A 23,693-nucleotide genomic window follows, 5' to 3' on the forward strand; every position below is an offset into this window, starting at 1 on the left:
AAACAAGCCAACTGCAAAAGTTGGCAAAAACCCAGAAATGAATCTAAAAATTATTTCAAGTTCTTATGGTAATTTATTGAAGTAATTAATCTTTTAGCACTAACTATTCCCACTTACAGCTAAGTGTTATGCAAAGTTATCAAAATATTTTAGCAAACAAAACTCTTACCTGGAAATTATCATCTATTTTGAATGTTTTGAAAATGTAAGCTGTGAACTACGGTGTTTGGCATCAATCCCTGAATGCTAACACAATCACCTTGCTGAATAACTATGCAGCCAAAAACATGGAAACAAACAACGAATTCTCTTAAAGGTTTGCTGCATATAGATTGTGGAAGCAAAGAGAAATAGGTAGACACTTAACACCTTGACAAAAATCAATCCAGTTTGTGACAGGGTTTCTTTCCCCCACCCCACCCTGCTGAACACTTACTCTTCTTTCTTTATTTTAAAATTTCTAAACTCTCTAAATCTGAATAGCTCCTCTCAGGGTGGTTTACTACAAACACAGCTTTCTGAGCAATGGTTGCTATTCAGTATTGAGGGTTTTACCTGAGAGGGTCTCTTAAATAATTATTTAGGGGTGTCAAAGGCATTATGAATGATCCATAGGTTTTCTTCCTATGGCCATGGGAGTCAGTGTAGCTACAAGATCAGAAGCACTGAAAAGGTACACACACACACACACACACACACACACGAGAGAGAGAGAGAGAGAGAGAGAGAGAGAGAGAGAGAGAGAGAGAACACAAAGCTGTCCAGAGCTGTGCTTAGAGGAGATCATTACTAGCTATGGACAAATGCCACCATTTGATGACTTGTGTTCCATTTTTGCACTAATCTTCAATTTAAAAAAAATCTCCATGAAAATTCACATCTAAATAACATATCTGAAAGTATTATATCTCAAAATACACATTTTAAAATACATTTTGATTTTTTAAAACAACAACAACAACAAAACAACAAAAACAAAAACAAAAACTGCACTACAACATTCAGAGAAGTGAAAAATCTGATTGATAGCAACATTTGAATCGGTGTTTTAGTCGTGAATCTCAGGACAGTCTGTATCGGAATTCACGAAGATGAAAGCCCTCTTTACATATTCTATATTAGTGTTAAACAAACATGTAAAGTGGGATCACAGTGACCCTTCTGATCACCCTCCACAAATTAGAGGGTGCTCTTTTGCATATTTTAGAATCCTAGAAAATCAGGGTTCTAAAACACAGTATGATCACAGTATGATCAGAATGTTGGTCACCCTTCTACAATCAAAACTGCCTCAGTCCCAAATTGGAAGTCAAAAGCTACCTTACTAAAGCTTCAGCAGCATGCAAGTTTTCCTACCTTGCAGATTTTAACAGCATAAGTACCTAAACAGTATTTGTTGGTATTTAAATATACTTAGATCATATTCCATTTTAGCCTAATTTAGTTTTGATCTGCCAAGCAGTCATTTCCAGATTGTCAGGAGGATACGAAGTAAAAGGGAGTCCTTTGAATAAGGTTAGTGTAGTTCTATTTCAAATGTTGCCTTTGTCTTCTATGACTCTTAATTCAGCTAGATTTTCCTTGATAACAAAAGTAGCTTCTAAAGAATACTTGATGTCTCAGCTATCTCAGTCAAAATAACAGTCGCTTTTCAAAAGCACAAGGTTACCTTATCTCTTGATAGCGTGATGGACTGGAAAGCAGATGGATATCAAAAAATAATCTTACCTTGGAAGTTCTATAATAACCATAAACTTACCATATTAATTGGATCGACCGGACCAATGCTGTTAACATAGACATCAGTTTCAATTACTGTAGTTCTCACTAAACAAAACAGTAAGCATAATTCCATGTGAAATGCAGTGCTTCCTTTGTTGTCTAGTAATGTAATTTTTTTGTGAATCAATAGAAGACCACGCCATTAGTCTTCCTAATGCATCCCTTTCTGTGGACATACAGCTTCATGGGCATTGTACACAGCTTGGTATTGGCCTTCAGATGGTATGCTATGCTACTATGCCGGGCACACTGCAACATGCCTGGCCATTTTTAACAGTGGGGTACCCTTCCACACCTCATGCTGGCATCCAGTTGCCTACTACTCTCCAGGCCCACAGCAGGCTATTCTATGGGAGCTCAAGCTCTGCAAGCCCAACGTCCCAGGTTCAGTACCCCATAACTCCAGGTTACAATGGAACAGGTAAATGATGATGCACCTAGGACCCTGAGAAACAGGTGTCACTCACAATAGACAAGACACCCTTGTGCAAATTAATTGAAACAAAGCATGTTTTCCATCTGACTCGTAATCCTGTACTCAAAACAAACACGAAAAGTCAGTTGATCATTATGGTGTCGGCAGCCTGCAGCCAGTAGAAGGAATGATGCGCTCACCACAATATACAGTGGTGCCCCACAAGACGAATGCCTCGCAAGACGGAAAACTCGCTAGACGAAAGAGTTTTCCGTTTTGGAGGTGCTTCGCAAAACGAATTTCCTATGGGCTTACTTCGCAAGACGACAATGTCTTGCGAGTTCCTGCTGGTTTTTTTCCCTCCCCCCCTTTTTCTGAGCCGCTTATCAGCTGATCCGATCAGCAGATAAGCCGCTAAAAGCCGCTAATAGCGCTAATAGTGCTAATCCGCTAATCCGTCAATGGGCTTGCTTTGCAAGATGAAAAAACCGCTAGACGAAGAGAATCACAGATCGGATTCTTTTCGTCATGCGAGGCACCACTGTAGTGAGGTTCTATGAAAGAGTGTTATTCCAAAGCTGGAAAAGAGGTATCCTGACGGTACTGGGATATTGCAGCAGGACCTAGCCCCCTGTCACACATTGAAAGCAGTGAAGAAATTCATGACAGAGCAGCAAATACAGGTACTTGATTGGCCAGGGAATTCCCCGGACGTAAATCCCATTGAAAATTTGTGGGCTATATGCAGAAGTCGCCTCCGTGCTGTAGACTGTACGACTACAGAGAAGCTCATTCAGTCGCTGATTCAAGTGTGGTACAGGGATCTGAAAATCAACAGTGACTGTTCGAAACTAGTAGACTCCATGCCAAACCGTGTTTAAATGCTGCTTTAAAATAGCGGCGGTCATATCCGTTACTAATGTACGTACAGTATATGTGAGTTTTGTACATGTATATGTGAGTTTTGTAGAATAAACTACATTGTTTGTTTCAATTAGTTTGCACAAGGGTGTAAAAGGCTACATGGACCAATAGTCTGATAGTATAAGGGAGTTCCTTATGTACTCCAATATGGAACATTAGAGGAGCACATAGAGGAAACAGCTGTTGAATGCCCATATGTGGTGCATGGAAGGGTTCCCTGCTATATAATGTAGCCAGCTAGGCAGAGGTTTTGCTGGCATATCAGCAGCATCCCTGCAGAAGGTTGGCAGAGGAAGAAGAGAAAGGATTGGCACTACAGTGGTGCCCCACAAGACGAATGCCTCGGAAGACGGAAAACTCGCTAGACGAAAGAGTTTTCCGTTTTGGAGGTGCTTCGCAAAACGAATTTCCTATGGGCTTGCTTCACAAGACGACAATGTCTTGCGAGTTCCTGCGGGTTTTTTCCCCTCCCCCCCTTTTTCTAAGCTGCTAAGCCGCTTATCAGCTGATCCAATCAGCAGATAAGCTGCTAAAAGCCGCTAATCCGTCAATGGGCTTGCTTCGCAAGACGAAAAAACCGCTAGACGAAGAGAATCACAGAACGGATTCTTTTCGTCTTGCGAGGCACCACTGTATTCAGTGCCAATCAGACCTCCTCCTGAAAACACAGAGTTGCTTGCCTACTGCTCTGCACATTTGGGAGGGGGTAGATCAGGCCAAACACCTGTAATTTATCGATTTTAAAATGTTCTTAATATAAGCATCATGCTTCGGTGGAACACCTCATGTAAAACTTTGCTCCTCTATTTATGTTCAGACCCAATGCACGCAGAAGTCTCACTGAACTGAATGGGTCTTATTCCAAGGCAAGTACTGTAGGATTGCAACCTTAGTTAACATAAAATATTGTTTATTAACATGGATCATATTAAAACACTGGGGGGAAAGATAGGTTTTTTTAAGCTTTTAAAGCTCGGGCACAGGGAGCGGATGGCAAGCATCCATACTCCAAATGATGATTAATGCACAAAAGTAACAAATGGGTAAAACCAATCAAATGCACCACTAATTATGCAGCCTGCAAATTAATACATTGAAAACACAAAACCAATTCTTTCCTCTCAATATGTTCTTAGCAAAGATAGGTTTAGAAAATCCATTAGCTTCTTCAGCCCTCGTAATTGTATCCCGACCAAAGCACAACTCAGGTTTATTAATATCTTTTCAGCTAGACTCTTGATCAATACACAACACCGGGCACAAAATCAATCACTTATATGAAAGAACAGTGACTCAGAACTTAATTGTTATGTTGCAGGGTATTTTCAAACTTAACTTCAAAGAAAATATCTTCACCGGCCCACTCCCCTGTCCTTGTCTGCCTGAGCAATAATTCATTTAATTGTGAATTTCTCTCTGCTCGGGAGCCACCTGGGTCATACACGTAAACTTTAAAAACTATAATACACATTTCACAACCCACCCCAAATCTAACAAAATGGGGGGGGGGGTAGCAATGTAATCAATGTCATCTCCAGATAACCTCAATAGCTAATGAGCAACAGTTGTCATTTGAGCCCATCTCCTTGTGCCATAAGAAAGGTGGTTCCTCACTTTGAAAGCAGACTTAATTATTTTTCAGGTATCGTATGTAAACAGAGTTCATTGCTGCAATTGGGGTGGGGCGTAGGTTTGTGGCTTCAGGTTGCTTTCCCTATGTGCAAAATAGGATAGAAATGTGACTATGATCAATTAAGCAATTAAAGAAGTGTAATCAAAAGAGGAACTTTCAGCACGGAAGAGTTTAGTGATTTGTTTGTCTTTTTATCTGGACTATGGGGGTCGTATAAGCCAGGAATAACTTTACAATAAAATCAGTATATTGAATCTCTGCTTTTAATAGACACACAGGTCCGACTTTCGAAACGCAATGCATTCCCAAGAAATTGTTCATTAGGCAAGTGTTCACATAATGCGCTGAGGGTTTCCACTATTTCCTATGAGAACATTTCTAATTTGTTGCATCTCCCTCCCGGCCCTGGTTTCTGCCAGAAACTGCTGCAGTCAACCAGCAAATGGCAAACAAAGGAAAGACTGATTTCTCCTTCTCCCTCCATGGTTTCGGCCCAATATGGCTGCCGCTGACCAGCAAAGCACAAACAAGTATGGAAGTGGGCAAATCCCAGCTGTTCAGATATCCGAATCCTCATTTGTTGTAGCGAGGCTTGGGTATAATTATTTTTGTTTCGATAACTGAAATTTTGGATAATGAGTGTTCCGCTAGCAGGTCTTACATGCATTACATTAAACAGACACTTTGTGATAAGTTGGATCCTCCTAAAAGAGGGTCCATGTTGTGCTCAGCCCTGGAACTCTTCCCCCAATTGGCTTGTGGGCGGGGCTTGCCCCGATCCAAGCCGGTGGTGCCACAGTTATGCCAATGGCCTTTAGCCAATCGGCAGCGTGGCAAGGTTGGGGGTATTTATTTGGCAGCGCGACGTAGGGACCTCCTTTTGCTTCGCGCTGCCAAACACCCGCCCACCCACCCATTTATTAGGTCATGTTTGGCCTTGCTTTGGACTTCGGTTGGTCGCCTGTTTTGGAACGGGGGCCGGGTAGGAATTTTGTCCAATGTGGCAGATTGGCTGTGGTCACTTGGTTTTTGCCTACCTCTTAGCAATCGTCACAACTTTGTAAGGTTTGGTGGTTAGGCATTGGTTTAGGGGAATGTGGGGAGGGGAGGTGCGGCCATCACCTGCCCCTCCAATTAATAGGGTATTCCATTAAAGGAATCCGGGGGTCTGGAGCTTGTCCGAAGCCCGGAGAGAGGCTAGGGCCATGCCAGAACCCCAGGGAACCCGAGGGGTGAGCACCAGTCAATATACATTGATGGAGCTCCCCCTGCTGGTAGGTTATCCTTCCAGGCTTCCTGCAGGGTGGGGCAGGAGCCAATTATAGTTTTGATACCAATGCCTAAGTCAATACCAGTCACATTTGTTTATTTAATAAAGTTGTGGCCAAAATTTGCCCATTAACATTTAAACTAAATTCTGTCTCCACTGTGTCTTTATTTCCATGGGGGATGGGTTTTGGGGCTCGGAGCACAGTTATCCCAGAATTAGAGGCCTAATCCAGTATGCTGCCAAGATATGTCAAGAACAAAACCAGCTGTTGCCAAGGTGTATTCAATATATATTCTTTTAAAACTGAAATTTTAATATCACTTACCTCCAATATCTGGTCGGAGTTTATTATCATAGCCTTGGAGTAAAGAGTTCAGTATATGAGTGACATCTCCTTCGTGAATCTTTGGAGCAAGCACCCATGTTTTGTTCACCGTTAGGTCTTCGTCATCTTCATCATCTGCTTTATCCATGCTAATGGTAGTTCAATGAAAGGTTGGGAGAGGGAAAATAATGGAACTTAGCAGTGTGAGGAATGAAATATTCAACAATCAGTGTTGCATAAAATAAATATGCAAAAGCATTATAACAGCAGCAGCTAGGGTCACAATGAAACAAAAATATGGGTTAAAAAATAAAATTAACTGTTCATTCCTAGCCCAACTATCTTCATTTTCCTGAAAAATCAGTCAACTTGATCCCAGTGAAGTTGTATAATTGAACACTGTGTGTTTTAGTGACATTAGCAGAACTAGAGGGGGATAGTACCACAGGTCTGTAACAGCAACTCCCAATGTAATTTATATGGGGTTTACTCATGCATGTTTTCCTTCACCTTAAAAACTCCTGAGAATTTAAAAAAAAGAATTTTATTAAAAATCTGTAACTATTTTCTTTTGACACAAGTGAGTAAAATTTGCAAGTACGCTAGTCCCTCAAGAGTAGATACAACCTGCCAAATTATAGGCAAATATGTTCAGGGGGTTTTGTGTTGCGTAGTTTCAAATTTTAATTATTATTTTTAAGGAAATGTTGACAATATTTGTTTTATTCTGAAGCAGAATTGAATGAAATTTGTAGGCAAGGTCACCCCTTCTGAGCACATGGGCCGTTCCAAATTTCCAATGGATAGCGGAAGTATTTTTCTGCTAGGGCAGGCGTTGCTGTTTGGGGGTGGGTAATCTCCACCAGCATTCTGTGAGCAATGAGTCTGAAAACTTCAGGCAAGACAGAGGCACTCATAGCTAAGAAATCCACTGAACTGCAGTTAAAGAGACTCAGGGGCTTTTGTGCTAGATACTGTAGTGGGTATGAGTTACTCGTGTGTAAACTGCCGCCTCTCTAGGCTTACTTGCCTTGGTTAAACCGTTCTGACTGCACAGCCCATCTCAGCGTGGCTGTCTCAGTCGCTGGCAGAATCTGTCTGTGGGCGTTTCTTAAACCTCTTCCAGCATAGAAGCTGTTTGACACCCAGTCGTCTCCGCCTCTCACTGCGCAGGAGTCTTCTGCGCAGGGAGGGCGTGGGTAGTGGAGGACCTGTGCTCTCCTCACTGATGTCCAGAGAAGAATCTCAGAGCCCTCCCTCCGCTTCCTCAAGTTGCCCCTCCTTATCCCTGGTGTTGCGCTGATTTCCTACCTCCTCTACCGGGCTCCTCCTTCCCCTGGTGCTGGGTCCTTCGCCCACAGAATCAGGGAGCCTCCCCTCCGCCTCTCCCTCTGATGTCAGTTCCCTGATAGATACCTTTTAAGATTGATTTGTGAATGAGACGAGCCAAAAGGGATTTGGTTTCCAGGTATAAGAAGTCATAATTCACCCGGAATACAAACTTGCCTGTCAATCGCAATGGAGTTCTCCCTTCCCCCATCACCCCACCCTGGTACTATTCTATATATGATAAAATCTTTCCTTCAACTCAGGCCACCTTCTGCTGATCCCACTTTGCCCCAGACAAGCCACAACTCTTTCTGAGGTACCCTGCTTGGGCTCTGGATTAATCTGAATCAAATGCACATCCTTGCTATTAAGGTATGTACTACATTTACGATCCATGTTTCTGCTAATTCATCCAAGGTGGTTTACAATTTAAAATAGTGTTCTGTTCTAATATATGCAATACAAAAAGGGAAGTGGGATGGGGAGGAAAGAGGAAAACAAACAAATCCAGGTATCAGTTCTTACACAGTTGTATTCTCATTTTTTATATATGCATAGAAGGGGTAAAAGATGCTGTCCTTCATTGAGAGAGATGGCATATGGCACCTGGTATGCAGAGATATCCTTCGTGTTTTTTTTAAAAAATCCCCAAATTTTTAATATTTATACGTTATAGATTTTTACACTTTTAAATACAAACTTGATATCACACAGACTAAAACAAGGCAGATTTTTTTTAAATGAAGGTAACGTATATATAATGCTATTAACAAATTTAGATTGTCGCAAGGTAATCAGAAGGTAATTGTAGCTTTTATGTACATTAAAAATAAATCAGCGGATGAAATTGTTCTTTCCAGACTGCTGAGTAATCTATTTTGTTATTAAGTTATTCCAGGTTTTCCTATACTAAAGTACCATAATAGGCAGCATACACTTTTGTTCGTGGAATGAAATCCTACATTTAATTTTGCTAGTTTCCTTCATTTTGCCATGTTTTTTCCCCCTTGCACTGCAGCCCACAGCCTTCCAGTATCCCACTTTAAGCTGTGGCATGCTGAGCACTTTGCTCAAATTGCTCCAGGACATTCAATCATGTTAGAAGGATTATCTCCCATTCTTCCCTCAGAGATCCAAATCATCACCTGAATGGCTCTCCAGGCTGGCAATGGCAATCGTTATCAAGCCAGAAGCTTCCATATGGAAAGTACAAAGTTAGACTAGCTGCGTGTTCAAGTTTGCCTAGTTCTCACTTCCAAAAAGTATTTTAATGGATTCATAGGAGAGGATCCAAAAACCCGGGCAGATAGTTCCATACTGTTAAGTTGTGGGTGAACATATCAGACGACACAGCGATTCTTCAAACAGCTCTTGTTTATTCACAGGCCAGAACAGAACTGAACTGAAGGGTTCAGTCAGCCTGCTTATATAGCGCTCCAGTACAACATAACTGTAACAATTTTCTAAAACTATCCAATCACTGAACGTCACTTTCGATCCCTTATTTGCATAACTATCTACAGCATCCCCCTGCTGGCCCAGGGTGAGACTTCTGTACATAACATATACTTCCAACAGGGCTGTGGAATTGTGTTTCTTAAACAGCTGTCCTCTTACTCCAAATGGTAAACTGCTTTCAAAATGGGGGTGGCATTCAAAAGGAGTTGGCTATATGGGGGGTGGTGGGGATTAGTCTAGCGTTCAATGAAAACAAATCAAACACCCTTCTTGGCATGCACATGCTTATCTATTAATCTTGGACATTATTATGATGTCCCCAAATGAGGACAGTTAGCAAGTAAATTAGTTGTTCACAAATACATTACTGCTAGACTCAATATAATTCTGTTGAATTATTATCTGCATACTCTTAGCAAGATGGAAAAAAGGAAGGAGCTGCAGAGTGAAAACAATTGCATGTCCATTTATTACTTACCCTTCAGTTGGATAAAGTATAAATTGCTGTTTTGCAAATACATGCAAGGGGGGGAAATGGGCAACAGCTTGAGCATGTCTGCAAATTCATTCAGATGATCCCCTCAAAGGTCAAAGAATGCCTAGAAGTAATTTTCTCTCTATTTGAATCAAATGAGTGTGGACTTTAAATATTCCTCCAGTGCTAAAGTTTGCAATCTCCATTACTCATTCCAATAAATTTTCAAGCAATTGCTGGAGGCTTGAAGTCAAACAAAGTGCACCCAAACTGAAAGTGGTAACCATAGCAGTGATGAGCATATCTTGACAGGCAGACAATGGTGAGCATTAATTAATGCGCAGAATGCACATATAGAATGGAGAGAAAACCATTATAAACCTAAGTTAAACACAGTTGTTTCTGAGGAGGGGGGGGAGGAATCCTAATATTTTGTAAACATATATTATTGCTGCTTCTTAGTTTCAACAGAGTACTGCCCAATCCAGAAATCTCTCTCTTTGTGTGTAAGTCTGTTACAAAATGGTACAACCTTTACCAATGGAAAACATGGATCTCCGTACACAAAGAAATGATTTCATGAATCTGCTTCCTCCACCAAAATGAGTGACCCAAGAAGAGATCAGGGCCACTGTACTGCAATTGCATCCTGCATTGTAGACCCTCATTGAGTAAAGGGTTGGACCCTTTAAAGAATGTCTTAAGTATAAAGTAGCATATAAATAAATTAAACAAATAAATAGGTGACATTCTAAGTCCCTTGCAGTTCAAAAATTATATTATTCCAAGGCAGTTCTGTGCAGGTTCCCAGATCTTGGAATGATGGCGTCTAAAATGTAGACACACTTTTACTCTCGCAAGATTGAATGTCTTGCCCTCAGCTGTACTTGAGGGACGGTTTCAATAGATTCCACACACAAAAACGCTTATGGAGATGGCAGTACCGAATCAGTGGCACACGTCCTTCTGGCTTGCGCTCTTTATAAAGACCTGAGGAATGAGGTTATCACCCCTCTTTTATTGTCCATTCTGGGTCGCCCAACCACTGCCACAGTGTCCCTTTTCTTGGCAGATCAAGATGAGCAGGTGATAGCAAAGGTTGCAAGGTTTTTAGCTGGGGCAATCAAAATAAGATCCACTATTTGACTATTGATTCAAAATCCTAAAATGTATTTTATATAATTGACTTTTTATTTCTATTCTTTGTATATCGTATTGTTGTTTTATTGCTATGGCTGAGGGCTGACGCAAATAAAGATCCATTCATTCATTCATTTCTTGAGCTGATGGCTGGATCAGGGTGTTTGACTTTCCAAAAGGAATAGCATTATGGATTCACTAACTGTGGGAGTAGTCTTTTATTCATACAATGGTTTTTATTTGGGTAGAATTGCACTTCCACAAAAGAAATTAAGTTTCCATGTCTTTTTAAAGGATCAACAGAGAGCTAGAAAACTAACCTGAACATTATATGAAGAGTGGATGCAAAGAAAGGCAATACTGTAGAAATATTCTGTAAAGTCAACCCTACCTCTTGAATGTTTTTGATTTTCAGTGTTTATTCTTTTTGTTTGATGCATTAGCAAACTGTATTGTTGAATGCAATTTCTATTTAGCACCACATCTTTCCAATCTGTTATTATCACTTATCCCAGCCTTTCCCATCCCCAATATCCCACTATCTTTCCTTCCTCATTTCCTACTACAGTATTTTCCATCCCATCATATCCCACTCTGTAAATGGGCAAAAGAGGAGGGTGGGAGGAAACTGCATGTAGATGTGAATATAACTTTACATGGCAAAGCAACACTACCAAACTAATGGAAAACAAGATGTTCAAAGAGTTTTCTAAAATATTAAGCTGTTTTTAAGTAAAATAGTAATAATAGGAGATAGACGGTGTAATGACCAAGTGTGTTGCTGGCAGTTCTGTTTTTGAAAGTATGAAAATAACTTGTCTTCTAACTACTGTATTTTTCACTCTATAAGACACACTTTTTCCCTCTTAAAAAGTAAGGGGAAATGTGTGTGCGTCTTATGGAGCGAATGCAGGCTGCGAGGCTATCCCAGAAGCCAGAACAGCGAGAGGGATCACTGCGCAGTGCTCCCTCTTGCTGTTCTAGCTTCTGGCTTAGCCCCTCTGTCCCTTCCCAAGCCTCCTGACGGGCTGCCCTTCTCCCTTCCCAGGGGAAAAGCCTGCAAGCGCCGCACACACGCAGCTCGTGGAAGGGAGCGCTGAGCAGAGCCTGGGATGCATACAGGCTCTGCTCAGCGCTCCCTTTAAAGAATATTTTTTTCTTGCATTCCCCCTCTAAAAACTAGGTGTGTCTTATGGTCAGGTGAGTCTTATGGAGTGAAAAATACGGTACCTGAGTGATGCTACATAGCACTGAGAATCATGTAGGCATGTATAAATATAAACTGCAAAGTGATCACACAGATTACTGAGATGCGGATGTGATGCTTTACATACTTGTACACCTTATATTTATTATTGTTATAGTGTGTGCTGCTGCTGCTAATTTGTTGAGAAAGAGAAGGCTGGAATAGAGACTTCTGACTTCTGCAGACCCCACTCACCCCATACAAAAGTACAAGCATGTCTTTTGCTCCACCCTTTACAAAAGCAATATCCCCAGTAATCAATGAGATGGTGAGCAGGTAATTTTCTTCTTTTTCTAACCCTCATCACCTGTTCCTTAGTGATTTATCCATCCCCCATGGAGGTAAGCATTTATTTACACAAAGCCATGTAAAGCAGTATATGTTGGATGGCTGCTCTAAGAGCTGCTCCAAAGTAACTCCTATTGGATTCAATGAGATTTACTCCCAGGTAAAGGTGGTTAGGACTGAAGGCCAGGTCTGTTCTCGCTTTCCATGGTGAGACCCCTCATTTAAAACGTGATCCTGTCTGCAGTTCCATTTCTGGAACGCAGGGAATCGTGAGCTGCCCACATAAAACTCTTTGTAATTGAATAAGGGAGGATCATTGCCAGGAAAGTTCAGCTTCAGAATATGACTGCTGTGTAGACTGCAAATTAATAATAATAATAAAAGTATGTGAAGTCTAAATGAGGAGGGTGCCTGTGCCATATCTTGAGAAAAAGTAGGGCACTCTTGGATGCAGGTTCACCAGGGGGATTTTGAACCACCCACAAGGCTTTTGAGAGTCTCTCTGCTGTTCCTTTGAACGAACGAGATAATGAGTATGATTGAATTAATGACAAATGCATATTAGTAAATCTCATCACTATAGCCACAAAATCAGCATTCTGCATTACTGGGGCGGGGGTGGCGGGGAGCTAATCCTCCAACTAGTCATTTAGAAACAGGCCTTCATTGTCTGCTGCACACGTCTATGCCTCGAGGATGCTCCAGCGAGTGCCAATTTATGCTTAACGTTTTGAACGCCGGTAGAAACAGACCCTCAATTTTAAATGGCCCGAAAACCCCAAACGCAGGCATTTCTTGTAGATTCCTGCTCTGGCAAGTGAAGGGCGGGATGGGGAATGAGTCGTGTCAGGAGGAGCCAATCAGCAAAGCTGGCCCACCTTCCTTGCTATAGGGGACGACACACATACAGTGCTGCCACTGCAGTGCTTTGTGGGTTGTGGCCATAGTTCGTTAGCAGAGCCAGGGGCATAGCTAGCTGCTCTGGTACCTGGAGTGGGGGGGGGGGAATGGCGAGCCACCCTCGAGGGTGCCACAGTGACGCGTGCATGGGGGTGCCACAAGGGGGCACTGCGGTAATCTGTGCACGGGGGCGCCATGGAGATCCACGTATGGGGCGACACAGAGATCCACCAATGAGGGGCAGCACAGCGATCTGCCCAGGGGGGTGGCGTGATGAGCTGCCCACGGGGCGACACAGAGATCCACCAATGAGGGGCAGCACAGCGATCTGCCCAGGGGGGTGGCGTGATGAGCTGCCCACGGAGTTTGCCTGGCGGATGCAAGCCCCATGCTACTGTTTCAGGCAGCGAAGAGCCCTGAGCCACCACATCACTCCCAGGAGAGATGCGTGGCTCAGGCAAGTTGCAGGCAAGGCCCCAAGGTAAGTGCCACCCCCCACGGTGTGGCATTTTGTCACTCCCCTCAAGGTTGACACCCGGGGTGGACCGCACCCCCCACATACCCCTTCCTACGCCCCTAGGCAGTGCACATGCTTCATATACAGCAAGCCTGGGTTCAATCCCTGGTATCTCGTTAAAGGACTGTGGAAGCATGGCTGGGAATACCATTCCCTTTGATTGCAAACTATACCTGTCTTCTGACCTTCTGATCCTGGTGTTTTCCTTATGCTAAAGATGGGTGCTTCCATTTGGCAAAGTTGCTACCCCCCACGCAGAAGCCTTAATGGTTAAGCTTAAGAACCAAGATTTGCGTTTTACAGATGCTTGTCTGCAGCCTTTTACAAAAGTGTCTGGATTGCGGGTGGCCACAAAGCTCACAGGGGTTTCTTGTTTTGACTTATGCTTGCCTTGCAAAGGTAAAGGGACCCCTGACCATTAGGTCCAGTCGTGACCGACTCTGGGGTTGCGGCGCTCATCTCGCTATATTGGCCGAGGGAGACAGCGTACAGCTTCCGGGTCATGTGGCCAGCATGACTAAGCCGCTTCTGGCAAACCAGAACAGCACATGGAAATGACGTTTACCTTCCTGCTGGTGTGGTACCTATTTATCCACTTGCACTTTGATGTGCTTTCGAACTGCTAGGTTGGCAGGAGCAGGGACCGAGCAATGGGAGCTCACCCCGTCGCAGGGATTCGAACCACCGACCTTCTGATCGGCAAGTCCTAGGCTCTGTGGTTTAACCCACAGCCCCAAATCAAGCTGAAACAGTCCACCTTGGCTTGTTATCCTGGATTTGCAGGAATCACACCTCTAGTAGCCATGCCCAGTGGTTTGTGGCCAGCATCTGATAATCCAAGATATGCAGCCTCAATCTATCCTGACAGTGCTGGTGGCCTTGAAAGCGAGCTAATGGCTTGGTAGACAGTGAACAGGCTGGTAATCAGGGATATACTGTTATGTGAGAGTTTAGTCTGCACCTGAGACACATTAGTCAGACGGAGGAGTCAGCTTCATAGGGCCAGATGGGACCTTATTTGTTCCTTGTGTCACCTGATCCCAGCCAGGCTAACCCCTGTTCTCCCATCCGTTAGATACTCGCAGTTGTGCCAGTGCAGCACAGCAGGGATCAGGCCTCCTGCTGCAAGCTGCCGCAGAGATGTAGTGAGTTTCACAGCCAGCAACCACAGTTTTTGAGACCCCACGATCCTCACATCTATCTAGAGATAGCCACGGCTATTGCCCACTGTATTTTTAATGGGATTGTAGTTTAGACTAAATCACTTTTTTGGAGTCCCTTCCAGTTTAGTAACTCTGATTGTAAAGGATTCAGGCATAGTGGGAACAGGGGTGTAGGGGTTGTTTTCAATCAACTTTTTCTTAGAGTAGACTCACATACCCAACAGTCCCAATTGCAGTGGGACATCCTGGAATTACCAGAGCATCAGACCAAAAGATGATCGTTTTTTGCTCCCATGAGAGCTCAGGGCTGATTTTGATCAGTGGGATGTTGGATGGTATGGACTTATTAAAATTAATGACCATGATTGACTTCAATCTATTAATTTTTATGGTTTTACTCTGGGTATATGTTAGATAAATACGACCCTAAGAAACAGGGTTTTGCCTAGAACAGTCTATTATTTTGCTTGGATTAACTGAATGGTTATCAACCTGGAGTTGATGAGGCTAGACATAGGTGGAATCTACACACACATATATAAAAAGTTCTGAAACTGCTTCTTTTAAAAGCGTTTTTAAAAATAGATTGAATTTTCCATAAGGCTCACCATCGCCATCTAGTGCCAAGTTGTATATTCCATTTAAAACACACTTAAAATGTTTTATTTGCAGCTGTGTAGCCGAGTCTTCAGTTGAGGGACATTCAGAGGTCAATAACAGCAAGTACAGGGTGAGTCTTTTAAAAGAAGCACCGTGGATTACAGAGTACACATGTTCCATGGGGCCTCTTTTAAAAGACTCACCCTGTAGCTTGTGGTTTTCAGGCAGCACAGAGTGAAGGTAAGAGAGGTAAGTTGGAACTCTGGAAGATTTCAGGTTGTGAATCTGTGAACCTCCACCTATAGTCAACTTGTATATATGTAAATAAATGCAAACATTACAAAATGTCATTCTTAAGCCTCATTTGGGTAAGCACAAATTCCACACACAACCACTTTTTGCTGTTTCTTGTACCTTGTGGGGCAAAACAGGGTACAGTGGTACTTCGGTTCTCAAACTTAATCCATTCCAGAAGTCTGTTCCAAAACCAAAGCGTTCCAAAACCAAGGTGCGCTTTCCCATAGAAAGTAATGCAAAATGGATTAATCCATTCCAGAGTTTTAAAAACAACCCCTAAAACAGCAATTTAACATGAATTTTACTATCTAACGGGACCAATGCTCCATAAAATGAAAGCAATAATCAATGTACTGTACTATAAAATAAATATGACAGTGTTGTAGATCATAAAAAAAAAAACACATTACCTGCACTGATGATAGTCATTGTAGCTGAACTGGGTTCCACACAGTCACAAAAACAAATTAACTGAAAAAGCCTCAAAAACAAAAACGCAAAATAAATAGCAAAAACAAAAGCCCCAAACTTAATCCATTCTGGAAGTACGTTTGACTTCCAAAATGTTCGAAAATCAAGGCGCAGCTTCTGATTGGTGCAGGCGCCCCAGAAACAATAGCTGACAGCCGCATCGGATGTTCAGCTTCCGAAAAACATTCAAAAACCGGAACACTCACTTCCAGGTTTTCGGCGTTTGGAAACCAAGGCGTTTGAGAACCAAGGTACCACTGTACAGTGAATGCACAGAGGACAAGGAAGTTGGATCCCAATGACAGCATTGCCTGTGCACATTCATTGGCTCACCTGTAAAGGCCTAAGCGCATACAAGCAGTGTGCAGTCTCTGTCAGAATGACTGGGAACACTGCTTTGCCAGACAAATTACAGTGGTACCTCTAGTTATGAACTTAATTCGTTCCGGAGGTGCATTCTTAACCTGAAACTGTTCTTAACTAGAGGCGTGCTTTCGCTAATGGGGCCTCTTGCTGCCGCTGCGCCGCCGGCACACAATTTCCATTCTCATCCTGGGGCAAAGTTCTCAGCTCGAGGTAACTCTTCCAGGTTAGCGGAGTTTGTAACCTGAGGCGTTTGTAACCTGAGGCGTTTGTAAGTACAGTGGTACCTTGGGTTACATATGCTTCAGGTTACATACGCTTCAGGTTACAGACTCCGCTAACCCAGAAATAGTGCTTCAGGTTAAGAACTTTGCTTCAGGATGAGAACAGAAATTGTGCTCTGGAGGTGCAGCGGCAGTGGGGGGCCCCATTAGCTAAAGTGGTACTTCAGGTTAAGAACAGTTTCAGGTTAAGAAGGGACCTCCAGAATGAATTAAGTACTTAACCTGAGGTACCACTGTAATAGTAGAAGAAGAGTTTGGATTTGATATCCCACTTATCACTACCCGAAGGAGTCTCAAAGCAGCTAACATTCTCCTTTCCCTTCCTCCCCCACAACAAACACTCTGTGAGGTGAGTGGGGCTGAGAGACTTCAGAGAAGTGTGACTGGCACAAGGTCACCCAGCAGCTGCATGTGGAGGAGCGGAGATGCGAACCCGGTTCACCAGATTACGAGTCTACCGCTCTTAACCACTACACCACACTGGCTCTACAGTACTAGATGTCCGGGTTGGAACCCCCCATCTCACCCTTCACTGTGCTCAGTTGGTCATATGAACTGGGCATGTTACCCAAGGGTAGCAATTTTCTAGAAGCCAATTGTGTGCTTCACATTTGAGATTTTGTTTCCTTTTAACTTAGTGTCCTATTATGCCGAGTTAGTGAACAAAGAGGTTTTCAAATATGCTTTTCCTTTTCCTTAGAATAATTCAAGGCATGCTAATCAGATATGGAAAAAAGTAGCAAATGAATAATTGATAACCGAGTTCAGTGAAGCAAACTACAGTATACCGAGGTTAGGAGGAGAATTAATAGAAAGGCTTCATGCCCTAATCCTCATCTACATGTTATTCTAATAAACCTCTGTGATGGTCTCATCCTCCAACTGCTTTAGGAAACAACTCCACATGTCGGGGTCCTCAGTTTTTTTCGCGCGCACACACACACACAGGCTGTATGCCCAAACTAGAGTTAAATGCTAGTACAGTGGTACCTCGCGTTACATATGCTTCAGGTTACATATGCTTCAGGTTACAGACTCTGCTAACCCAGAAATAGTACCTCGGGTTAAGAACTTTGCTTCAGGATGAGAACAGAAATTGTGCTCTGGCGGCGCGGCAGCAGCAGGAGGCCCCATTAGCTAAAGTGGTGCTTCAGGTTAAGAACAGTTTCAGGTTAAGTACAGACCTCCGGAACAAATTAAGTACTTAACCTGAGGTATCACTGTAATTCCACTATCCAAATCTGGGCTTGAGCAATTGGTAAGTATTCATTTTGAGAATTTTTATGCCTGAATAAACAAATACCCCCCCCCCTTAATCCATATAAACGTTGACTCTTGCCACAGGTACTTGAAGCAGTCAAATGTTTACAAATTCATGGCATAAATTAAAGAAGTTTCCTGCTTATTATTCTCCCCAAAGAAACACACGTTTATAGTGGTTTCGCTCCTAGCCAGACTATTAACCACACGTTGCCCTCTGGGATATCTTTATTACAGTTTGCTCTCAGGTTACATTGTCAGTGATGCTCCTTCTTAATGAGCCATTGTATATTAACTTTTGGTAGCAAGGAGCTGGACTTTTAAGCTGCATTAACTCCATGCTGAGGGAGACAGCACAAGTTAAGTAAATTGCAAGACGCCTATATAAGAAGACTCTGATACAGACTGGTTCAGCTCTGTCTGAGCCTGGAATGAGACACGATCACAAGCACAAGATGTGAAGGAATCTAACTCTTATGTCATTTGGGGGGGGGGGTATTCTACGCTGTAGAACGATTGCTTTTCCTCAGAGAATACTACTCACAGCAGGGCCAAAGGTTCAGTCCAAGAACCTGATACTTAAGGGTGGGAATGAAATTGATAGGCTGAAGGGGGGTGAGGAAACCCAAATAAATTATGAGAAAGTGAAACAGATGCAGTATTCTTCTGGCTGGCCAAAAGCTTGAAGTGGGAGAGTAGAATTAATTTATTAAAATAAAGCTGGTATGGATTAGCTGCCAAGCATTAGCTTATGTAGAGAAACAGTTTGAACTAGGCTGAGCAGGATGATTTCCTATCTCGTTTTAATTCCCTCTATTGTTTACGTGTAATTGTTCAAAGTGTTGTAAAATTAGTTCTCTTCCCCTTTAAAATATTTTCTCATTGTCTCCTGAGACAGATGGATGCCAACTACGTGTGTGTGTGTGTATGTGTGTGTGTGTGTGTGTGTGTGAGAGAGAGAGAGAGAGAGAGAGAGAGAGAGAGAGAAATGCTCTTATATTTTGTTATTTAGGTAAAGGTAAAGGGACCCCTGACCATTAGGTCCAGTCGTGACCGACTCTGGGGTTGTGGCGCTCATCTTGCTTTATTGGTCGAGGGAGCTGGCGTACAGCTTCTGGGTCATGTGGCCAGCATGACTAAGCCGCTTCTAGCGAACCAGAGCAGCACACGGAAATGTCGTTTACCTTCCCGCCGGAGTGGTACCTATTGATCTACTTGCATTTTGACGTCCTTTTGAACTGCTAGGTTGGCAGGAGCAGGGACCGAGCAACGGGAGCTCACCCCATTGCGGGGATTCGAACCACCGATCTTCTGATTGGCAAGTCCTAGGCTCTGTGGTTTAACGCACAGCACCACCTGCGTCCCTATTTTGTTATTTACCCCATGCCTATACAGCACAGAGTTGAACGAACATATCATACAGTGCAGAGTGTAGGATGGGCCAGTAAACAAGTTTCAGGGGCCAAAAGGTTGGTTAGTGGAGGCAGCAAGAGAATAAAGAAATCTCCTTGGTGATGGAAGGTTTGGATTAGCTCGCTTGATCCCCTCCTCTCTAGAGTTCATGCTTTTGCACAAGGCAATGGAAATAACTGCTCCAGGTCTCCTTTTTCTCTGTTCCTCATATGACTAGGGCTACTCAACACAGGATGTGATGTAATCAGACTGTGATTTCTCTCCCCCCCCCCCCCCCGCTTTCATTGGCAGAACTCACAGCCTGATGACATCACACTGCATATTCATTTTCCCAACTACGCAATACAAGAGAGAAAAGGGAAAAACAAAGCATGGAGCTGTTATGGTTTTTTTGGCACCAGCTGTGTGTTTGCGACAACATCTAGTTCCAGCCAGAGTCTTATGATAAAAACAGACAATATTTCATACTCAAGTGGAAGTTGTACTAGACAAGGGGGGAGAACTGTCCTAATTATTATTTCCAACTAATTAGAAACAGCACCATGACTAATAAATCCCCAAGCACAAAATGACTAATGACTAGGTATTTTCACTAGCAGGCAGCACGTTCATCTTTAAACATGAATATTGGAGATGTTTGTTTTATTTTCAATATGGAGCAGACCAATCAGCTGAGTTTTAAATTGTAATTAACACCTGTCAGAGTATGCAGTGGATAGCACAAAATAAGAGAGCAATGGTCTTTTGCTGCTATCCACAATGTAAGTGAGATCCAGACCAAAGTTGGGTTATCTGAGCTCTGTAAATCTGAGTGCCCAAATTAAGTTAATGACCATGAATTTTAAAAGGCGGCAGCTGAACGTGACCTCCCGGTTTCAATAAACAAATCATACGGCTGAGATGGCATTTTATTACTTATTTTTTTTATTTCTTCACAGAACAGGAGCTTATGAGTCACAAGACCCAGGGCAGTATGCTGATGTTCTTGTCTGATCAAACATTTAATTGGGCAACAACTCCTGTGATTTAAGGCATGGAAAGTATGAACACAATTATTTGTCATTCCTATTGCACTAGAAGCATCTTCTTCGAGACGAAAACATCCTCATAAACCAAGGGCAGGGAACCGTTTTTGGCACCATGGGTCAGATCCTTATCAGGATCAGCCTCACCAGAGGGGGGGGGGGGATTTGACAGGTGGGTGGCCCTGTAAACCTCTCAAAATCCCTTGTGCGGAATATCAGATAGTCAGTTGGGTGTCAGGTGCTTGAGAACCAGCAACAGCCTCAAAGATCTTTTGCTGTTTGCAAAGGACTTTAAGATAGTCCCCACATTATCTTCTGTAGGGTGGGTGTTGGGTGCTGTCCGACAGGCTTTTGCAAAAGCACTCTTTGAAGCAGTGCCCCCTCCATTTAGCATCACTTGGCAATGTTTAAAGGGAGAAGAGGCTGCTTCAAATAGCACTTTTGCCAAGCACTTTAATGCAGACCCTGCACTCCTGAGTGAGCCTCTGCAAGGACTCTGCACAGGGACTGCCTTAAAGCCCTTGGCACAAGGGCTCTTTGAAGATGCTCTACACTCTTTAAGGCAGGTGGCAGAGGAAATGAGAAAGATCACTGTATTGTTTGGTTCCTTTGTCCTCTTCATGAGCATTGCTTGTACCAGTCATGGCAGCTGATGGGTGCCCTGGTGTGGTTTGGGGAAAATGGCCTTGAAGGCCAAACTAGACATCCTGGTGACCTAAGATTGACCTACAGGATGGAGGTAACCCCCATGAAGTTGGTTATCACTGTGGATGCAGACTTGACCTGATCTTTGGTTAACCTGTTCACAAGGGAACGACATCGGAGGAATGGTATCACCTCAGATCACTCTCATCCTATCCCATAGGAAGCACCATGACTTGTCACACTTGTCAGACCAGATATTAGCTGAAACAGGTCCATAGATGCCATGACTTCCAGCTTCCTGGCTTTCAGTTGCCTTCTCCTGCAACAGTGGCAGTTGGAGTGCCATTGTGAATGTGAAGATAGGAGGTAATTGTAAATGTAGATGTCCTCCCCTGGGCACCATAAAATGTTTTTATGCATTTCATCTCACACAACTGCTTTTGGGGGTTCTATGAAACAAAGCATTTCCACACTATCTAGGATTGCTATCTCAGTAAAACTCTGCTAGTTAATACAATGTCATAACATCACATTAAAAAAAACACCCCACCGAGGGTTTGCTTTTCTCTTTTTAATGACAAGTCATGATTCTTCCCTTTTAATACCAAGAAAAATTATCCAGAATACTTGTCCTACAACGTGGGATGTTTCATGCCTAGGCAAATCACATCGACTAGCCTCCTATGGCTTTTACAGAATGCCTTCCTTGCAAGAGTTTTTGCTTGTCGCATTCAAGAATTATTACCCTCCTCCATAGGAGTGTAATTACAACCCTTCCCTATAGAAAATTAATATCCCCATGTCCTGCTAGCAAGGCTAAAATAGTTGCAATGTTCAGTGTTCTCACCCAAGAGATGAAGATGACAACCCACAAATCTGAGACTCAAGCTGCCACTGCATATTGCCCAAAGAGAAATTTCAAGGCTGATGTGCAAGTTTCCTCTTAGAAGAAACATCGGAATAATTTTGAGGGGAAGGGGAGTTTTGAGCGAACTATCAAATTTCTCAGTTGGGCAGGGGTCTGCACATCACTGCCTGTAACACAGAGACAGCTTTAATGCACAGTGCTGGTCAACTTGGGGGGGAGGGTCATCCACCTCTCACCAGTGGTTGCAGTCAGGGAATTTCACACACTGGTCTTATGGCGGTCTCCATTTCAGATGGAAATATGCACTGATTCAAAACATAATAAGCCAGCCTTACTTTGTTTGGTGGTCCTCCTGCTCATTCCACGGGGTCAGGTCCTGGACTTCTGTCTTGCCCTGAGAGCACCAGTGCTTCTCACCTGTACTGGTTCCTTTGTTAGGAGTCATTGTGAAGACACTCCTTGGGCAGTGGGCAGAATCAATGAGACCTGGGACTAGAGTTGCTACTGAATTTTATCTGAAGTGAAACTGCAAGGCAGATTTGGAGGTTTCTGCTCAGGAGAAATATTCAAGGAATTTTAAGGAAAGCAAATGTGGTAAGTCTAGCAAAATTTCTTAGGGGGCCAGATGTCCTCCGGATGTTTATGAACTACAACTCGTTATTTCCTCTGCCAATTGGCAATGTTGGCTGGAGTAAATACAAATGAGGATGGGGGGGGGGGGTTACCAGTTAAGATTTTATGTCAATTACATTATGCAGACTCTGCAACGCTCAGTACTGATTTAAAGAAACAAAGCAACCCAGATGCCTGGAAGCATTAGATCTCATTCAAACACTGATTGTCCACAGTAACATCTTCTGCATGGTGGAGACCAGAATCAGCACTTGGCAGTGGAGCCACAATGCGGATGACTTGTCTGAAGTGGGTAATTTCATGTACATGTCCTTTTTGGTTGTGCAGAAGAACATATGAGGGCTCAAACTGCACAGAAATACATGCTGCCCCCACCCAACCATGTCACCTCTGTGCAATCAGGGTATCTTATTGAGCAGGAAGGATCTTTGTTGGAATCGCAATTCATATTCAATGCATGAAAGGTCAGGAGAGGTGGTGATGGGGAAACAGCCAGCACCCATGGGGACTTGGGAGTCTGCTTCCTTTGGATGTGCGGACAGAGCTTCCATTTGCCTGAGATGTACCATCTTTCAGTCCCTTTGATGGAAGATGCAGGCCCCCAATAGGTAGAGGGCAGCCAATAGGTAGAGGGCAGCCAATATCTCAATCCTGAGCCTGAGGTCACACTCATTTTTCTTCCATTTGCACTGAAAAAATTGGATCTGATCCTCTTTTTTTATTTCCTTTTAACAGGCCATCAAACTTGTGGTGACTTGATGGATACAGCAGGTGCCAAGAAGATCAAGTCTCTTCTGAATCACTACAGCTGTGAAGCACATCTCCAAATGACATTAAACATTTTCTTCTCCACATGATAAGCTCAGTATAATTAACTAAACTCCCAGCAAGCGGCTCACTTGAAAGAAGGGTTCCTGTTTTTAAAGTGAAATTATTTCCAGCACATCAGAAATATTCACAGAATGCAAA

The 23,693-nt window shown here is 43.1% G+C and overlaps 1 protein-coding gene and 3 long non-coding RNA genes across 7 annotated transcripts in view; 2 read left to right on the forward strand and 2 right to left on the reverse strand.

Annotated features, from left to right (window-relative positions):
* Positions 1–23,693, forward strand: part of LOC310686413 — a 202,397-nt gene that overhangs the window by 130,778 nt on the left and 47,926 nt on the right. The window lies entirely within an intron of this gene.
* Positions 1–23,693, reverse strand: part of LOC310686473 — a 209,427-nt gene that overhangs the window by 38,925 nt on the left and 146,809 nt on the right. The window lies entirely within an intron of this gene.
* Positions 1–23,693, reverse strand: part of GABRG1 (gamma-aminobutyric acid type A receptor subunit gamma1) — a 75,917-nt gene that overhangs the window by 38,272 nt on the left and 13,952 nt on the right. For 2 of the 4 annotated variants that reach the window (XM_083460047.1, XM_083460043.1), the window contains exons 2-3: positions 6,350–6,498; positions 1,760–1,827 (exon numbers count right to left, since the gene is read on the reverse strand). In XM_083460047.1, coding sequence (XP_083316173.1) covers positions 1,760–1,827; positions 6,350–6,498 — 217 coding nt within the window. Of the gene's footprint in view, positions 1–1,759; positions 1,828–4,735; positions 4,836–6,349; positions 6,499–22,426; positions 23,353–23,693 lie in introns of those variants that run through there. The other 2 variants (XM_083460042.1, XM_083460045.1) reach the window with 2 other exon arrangements.
* LOC310686420 lies at positions 1,261–23,578 on the forward strand. Its single transcript, XR_014515886.1, has 4 exons — positions 1,261–1,515; positions 7,942–8,050; positions 20,492–20,593; positions 23,460–23,578. It is a non-coding gene; the product is annotated as an uncharacterized lncRNA (long non-coding RNA).

The sequence above is a fragment of the Podarcis liolepis genome (genome assembly GCF_965112155.1).
Source record: "Podarcis liolepis genome assembly, chromosome: 9".
Taxonomy (NCBI): domain Eukaryota; kingdom Metazoa; phylum Chordata; class Lepidosauria; order Squamata; family Lacertidae; genus Podarcis; species Podarcis liolepis.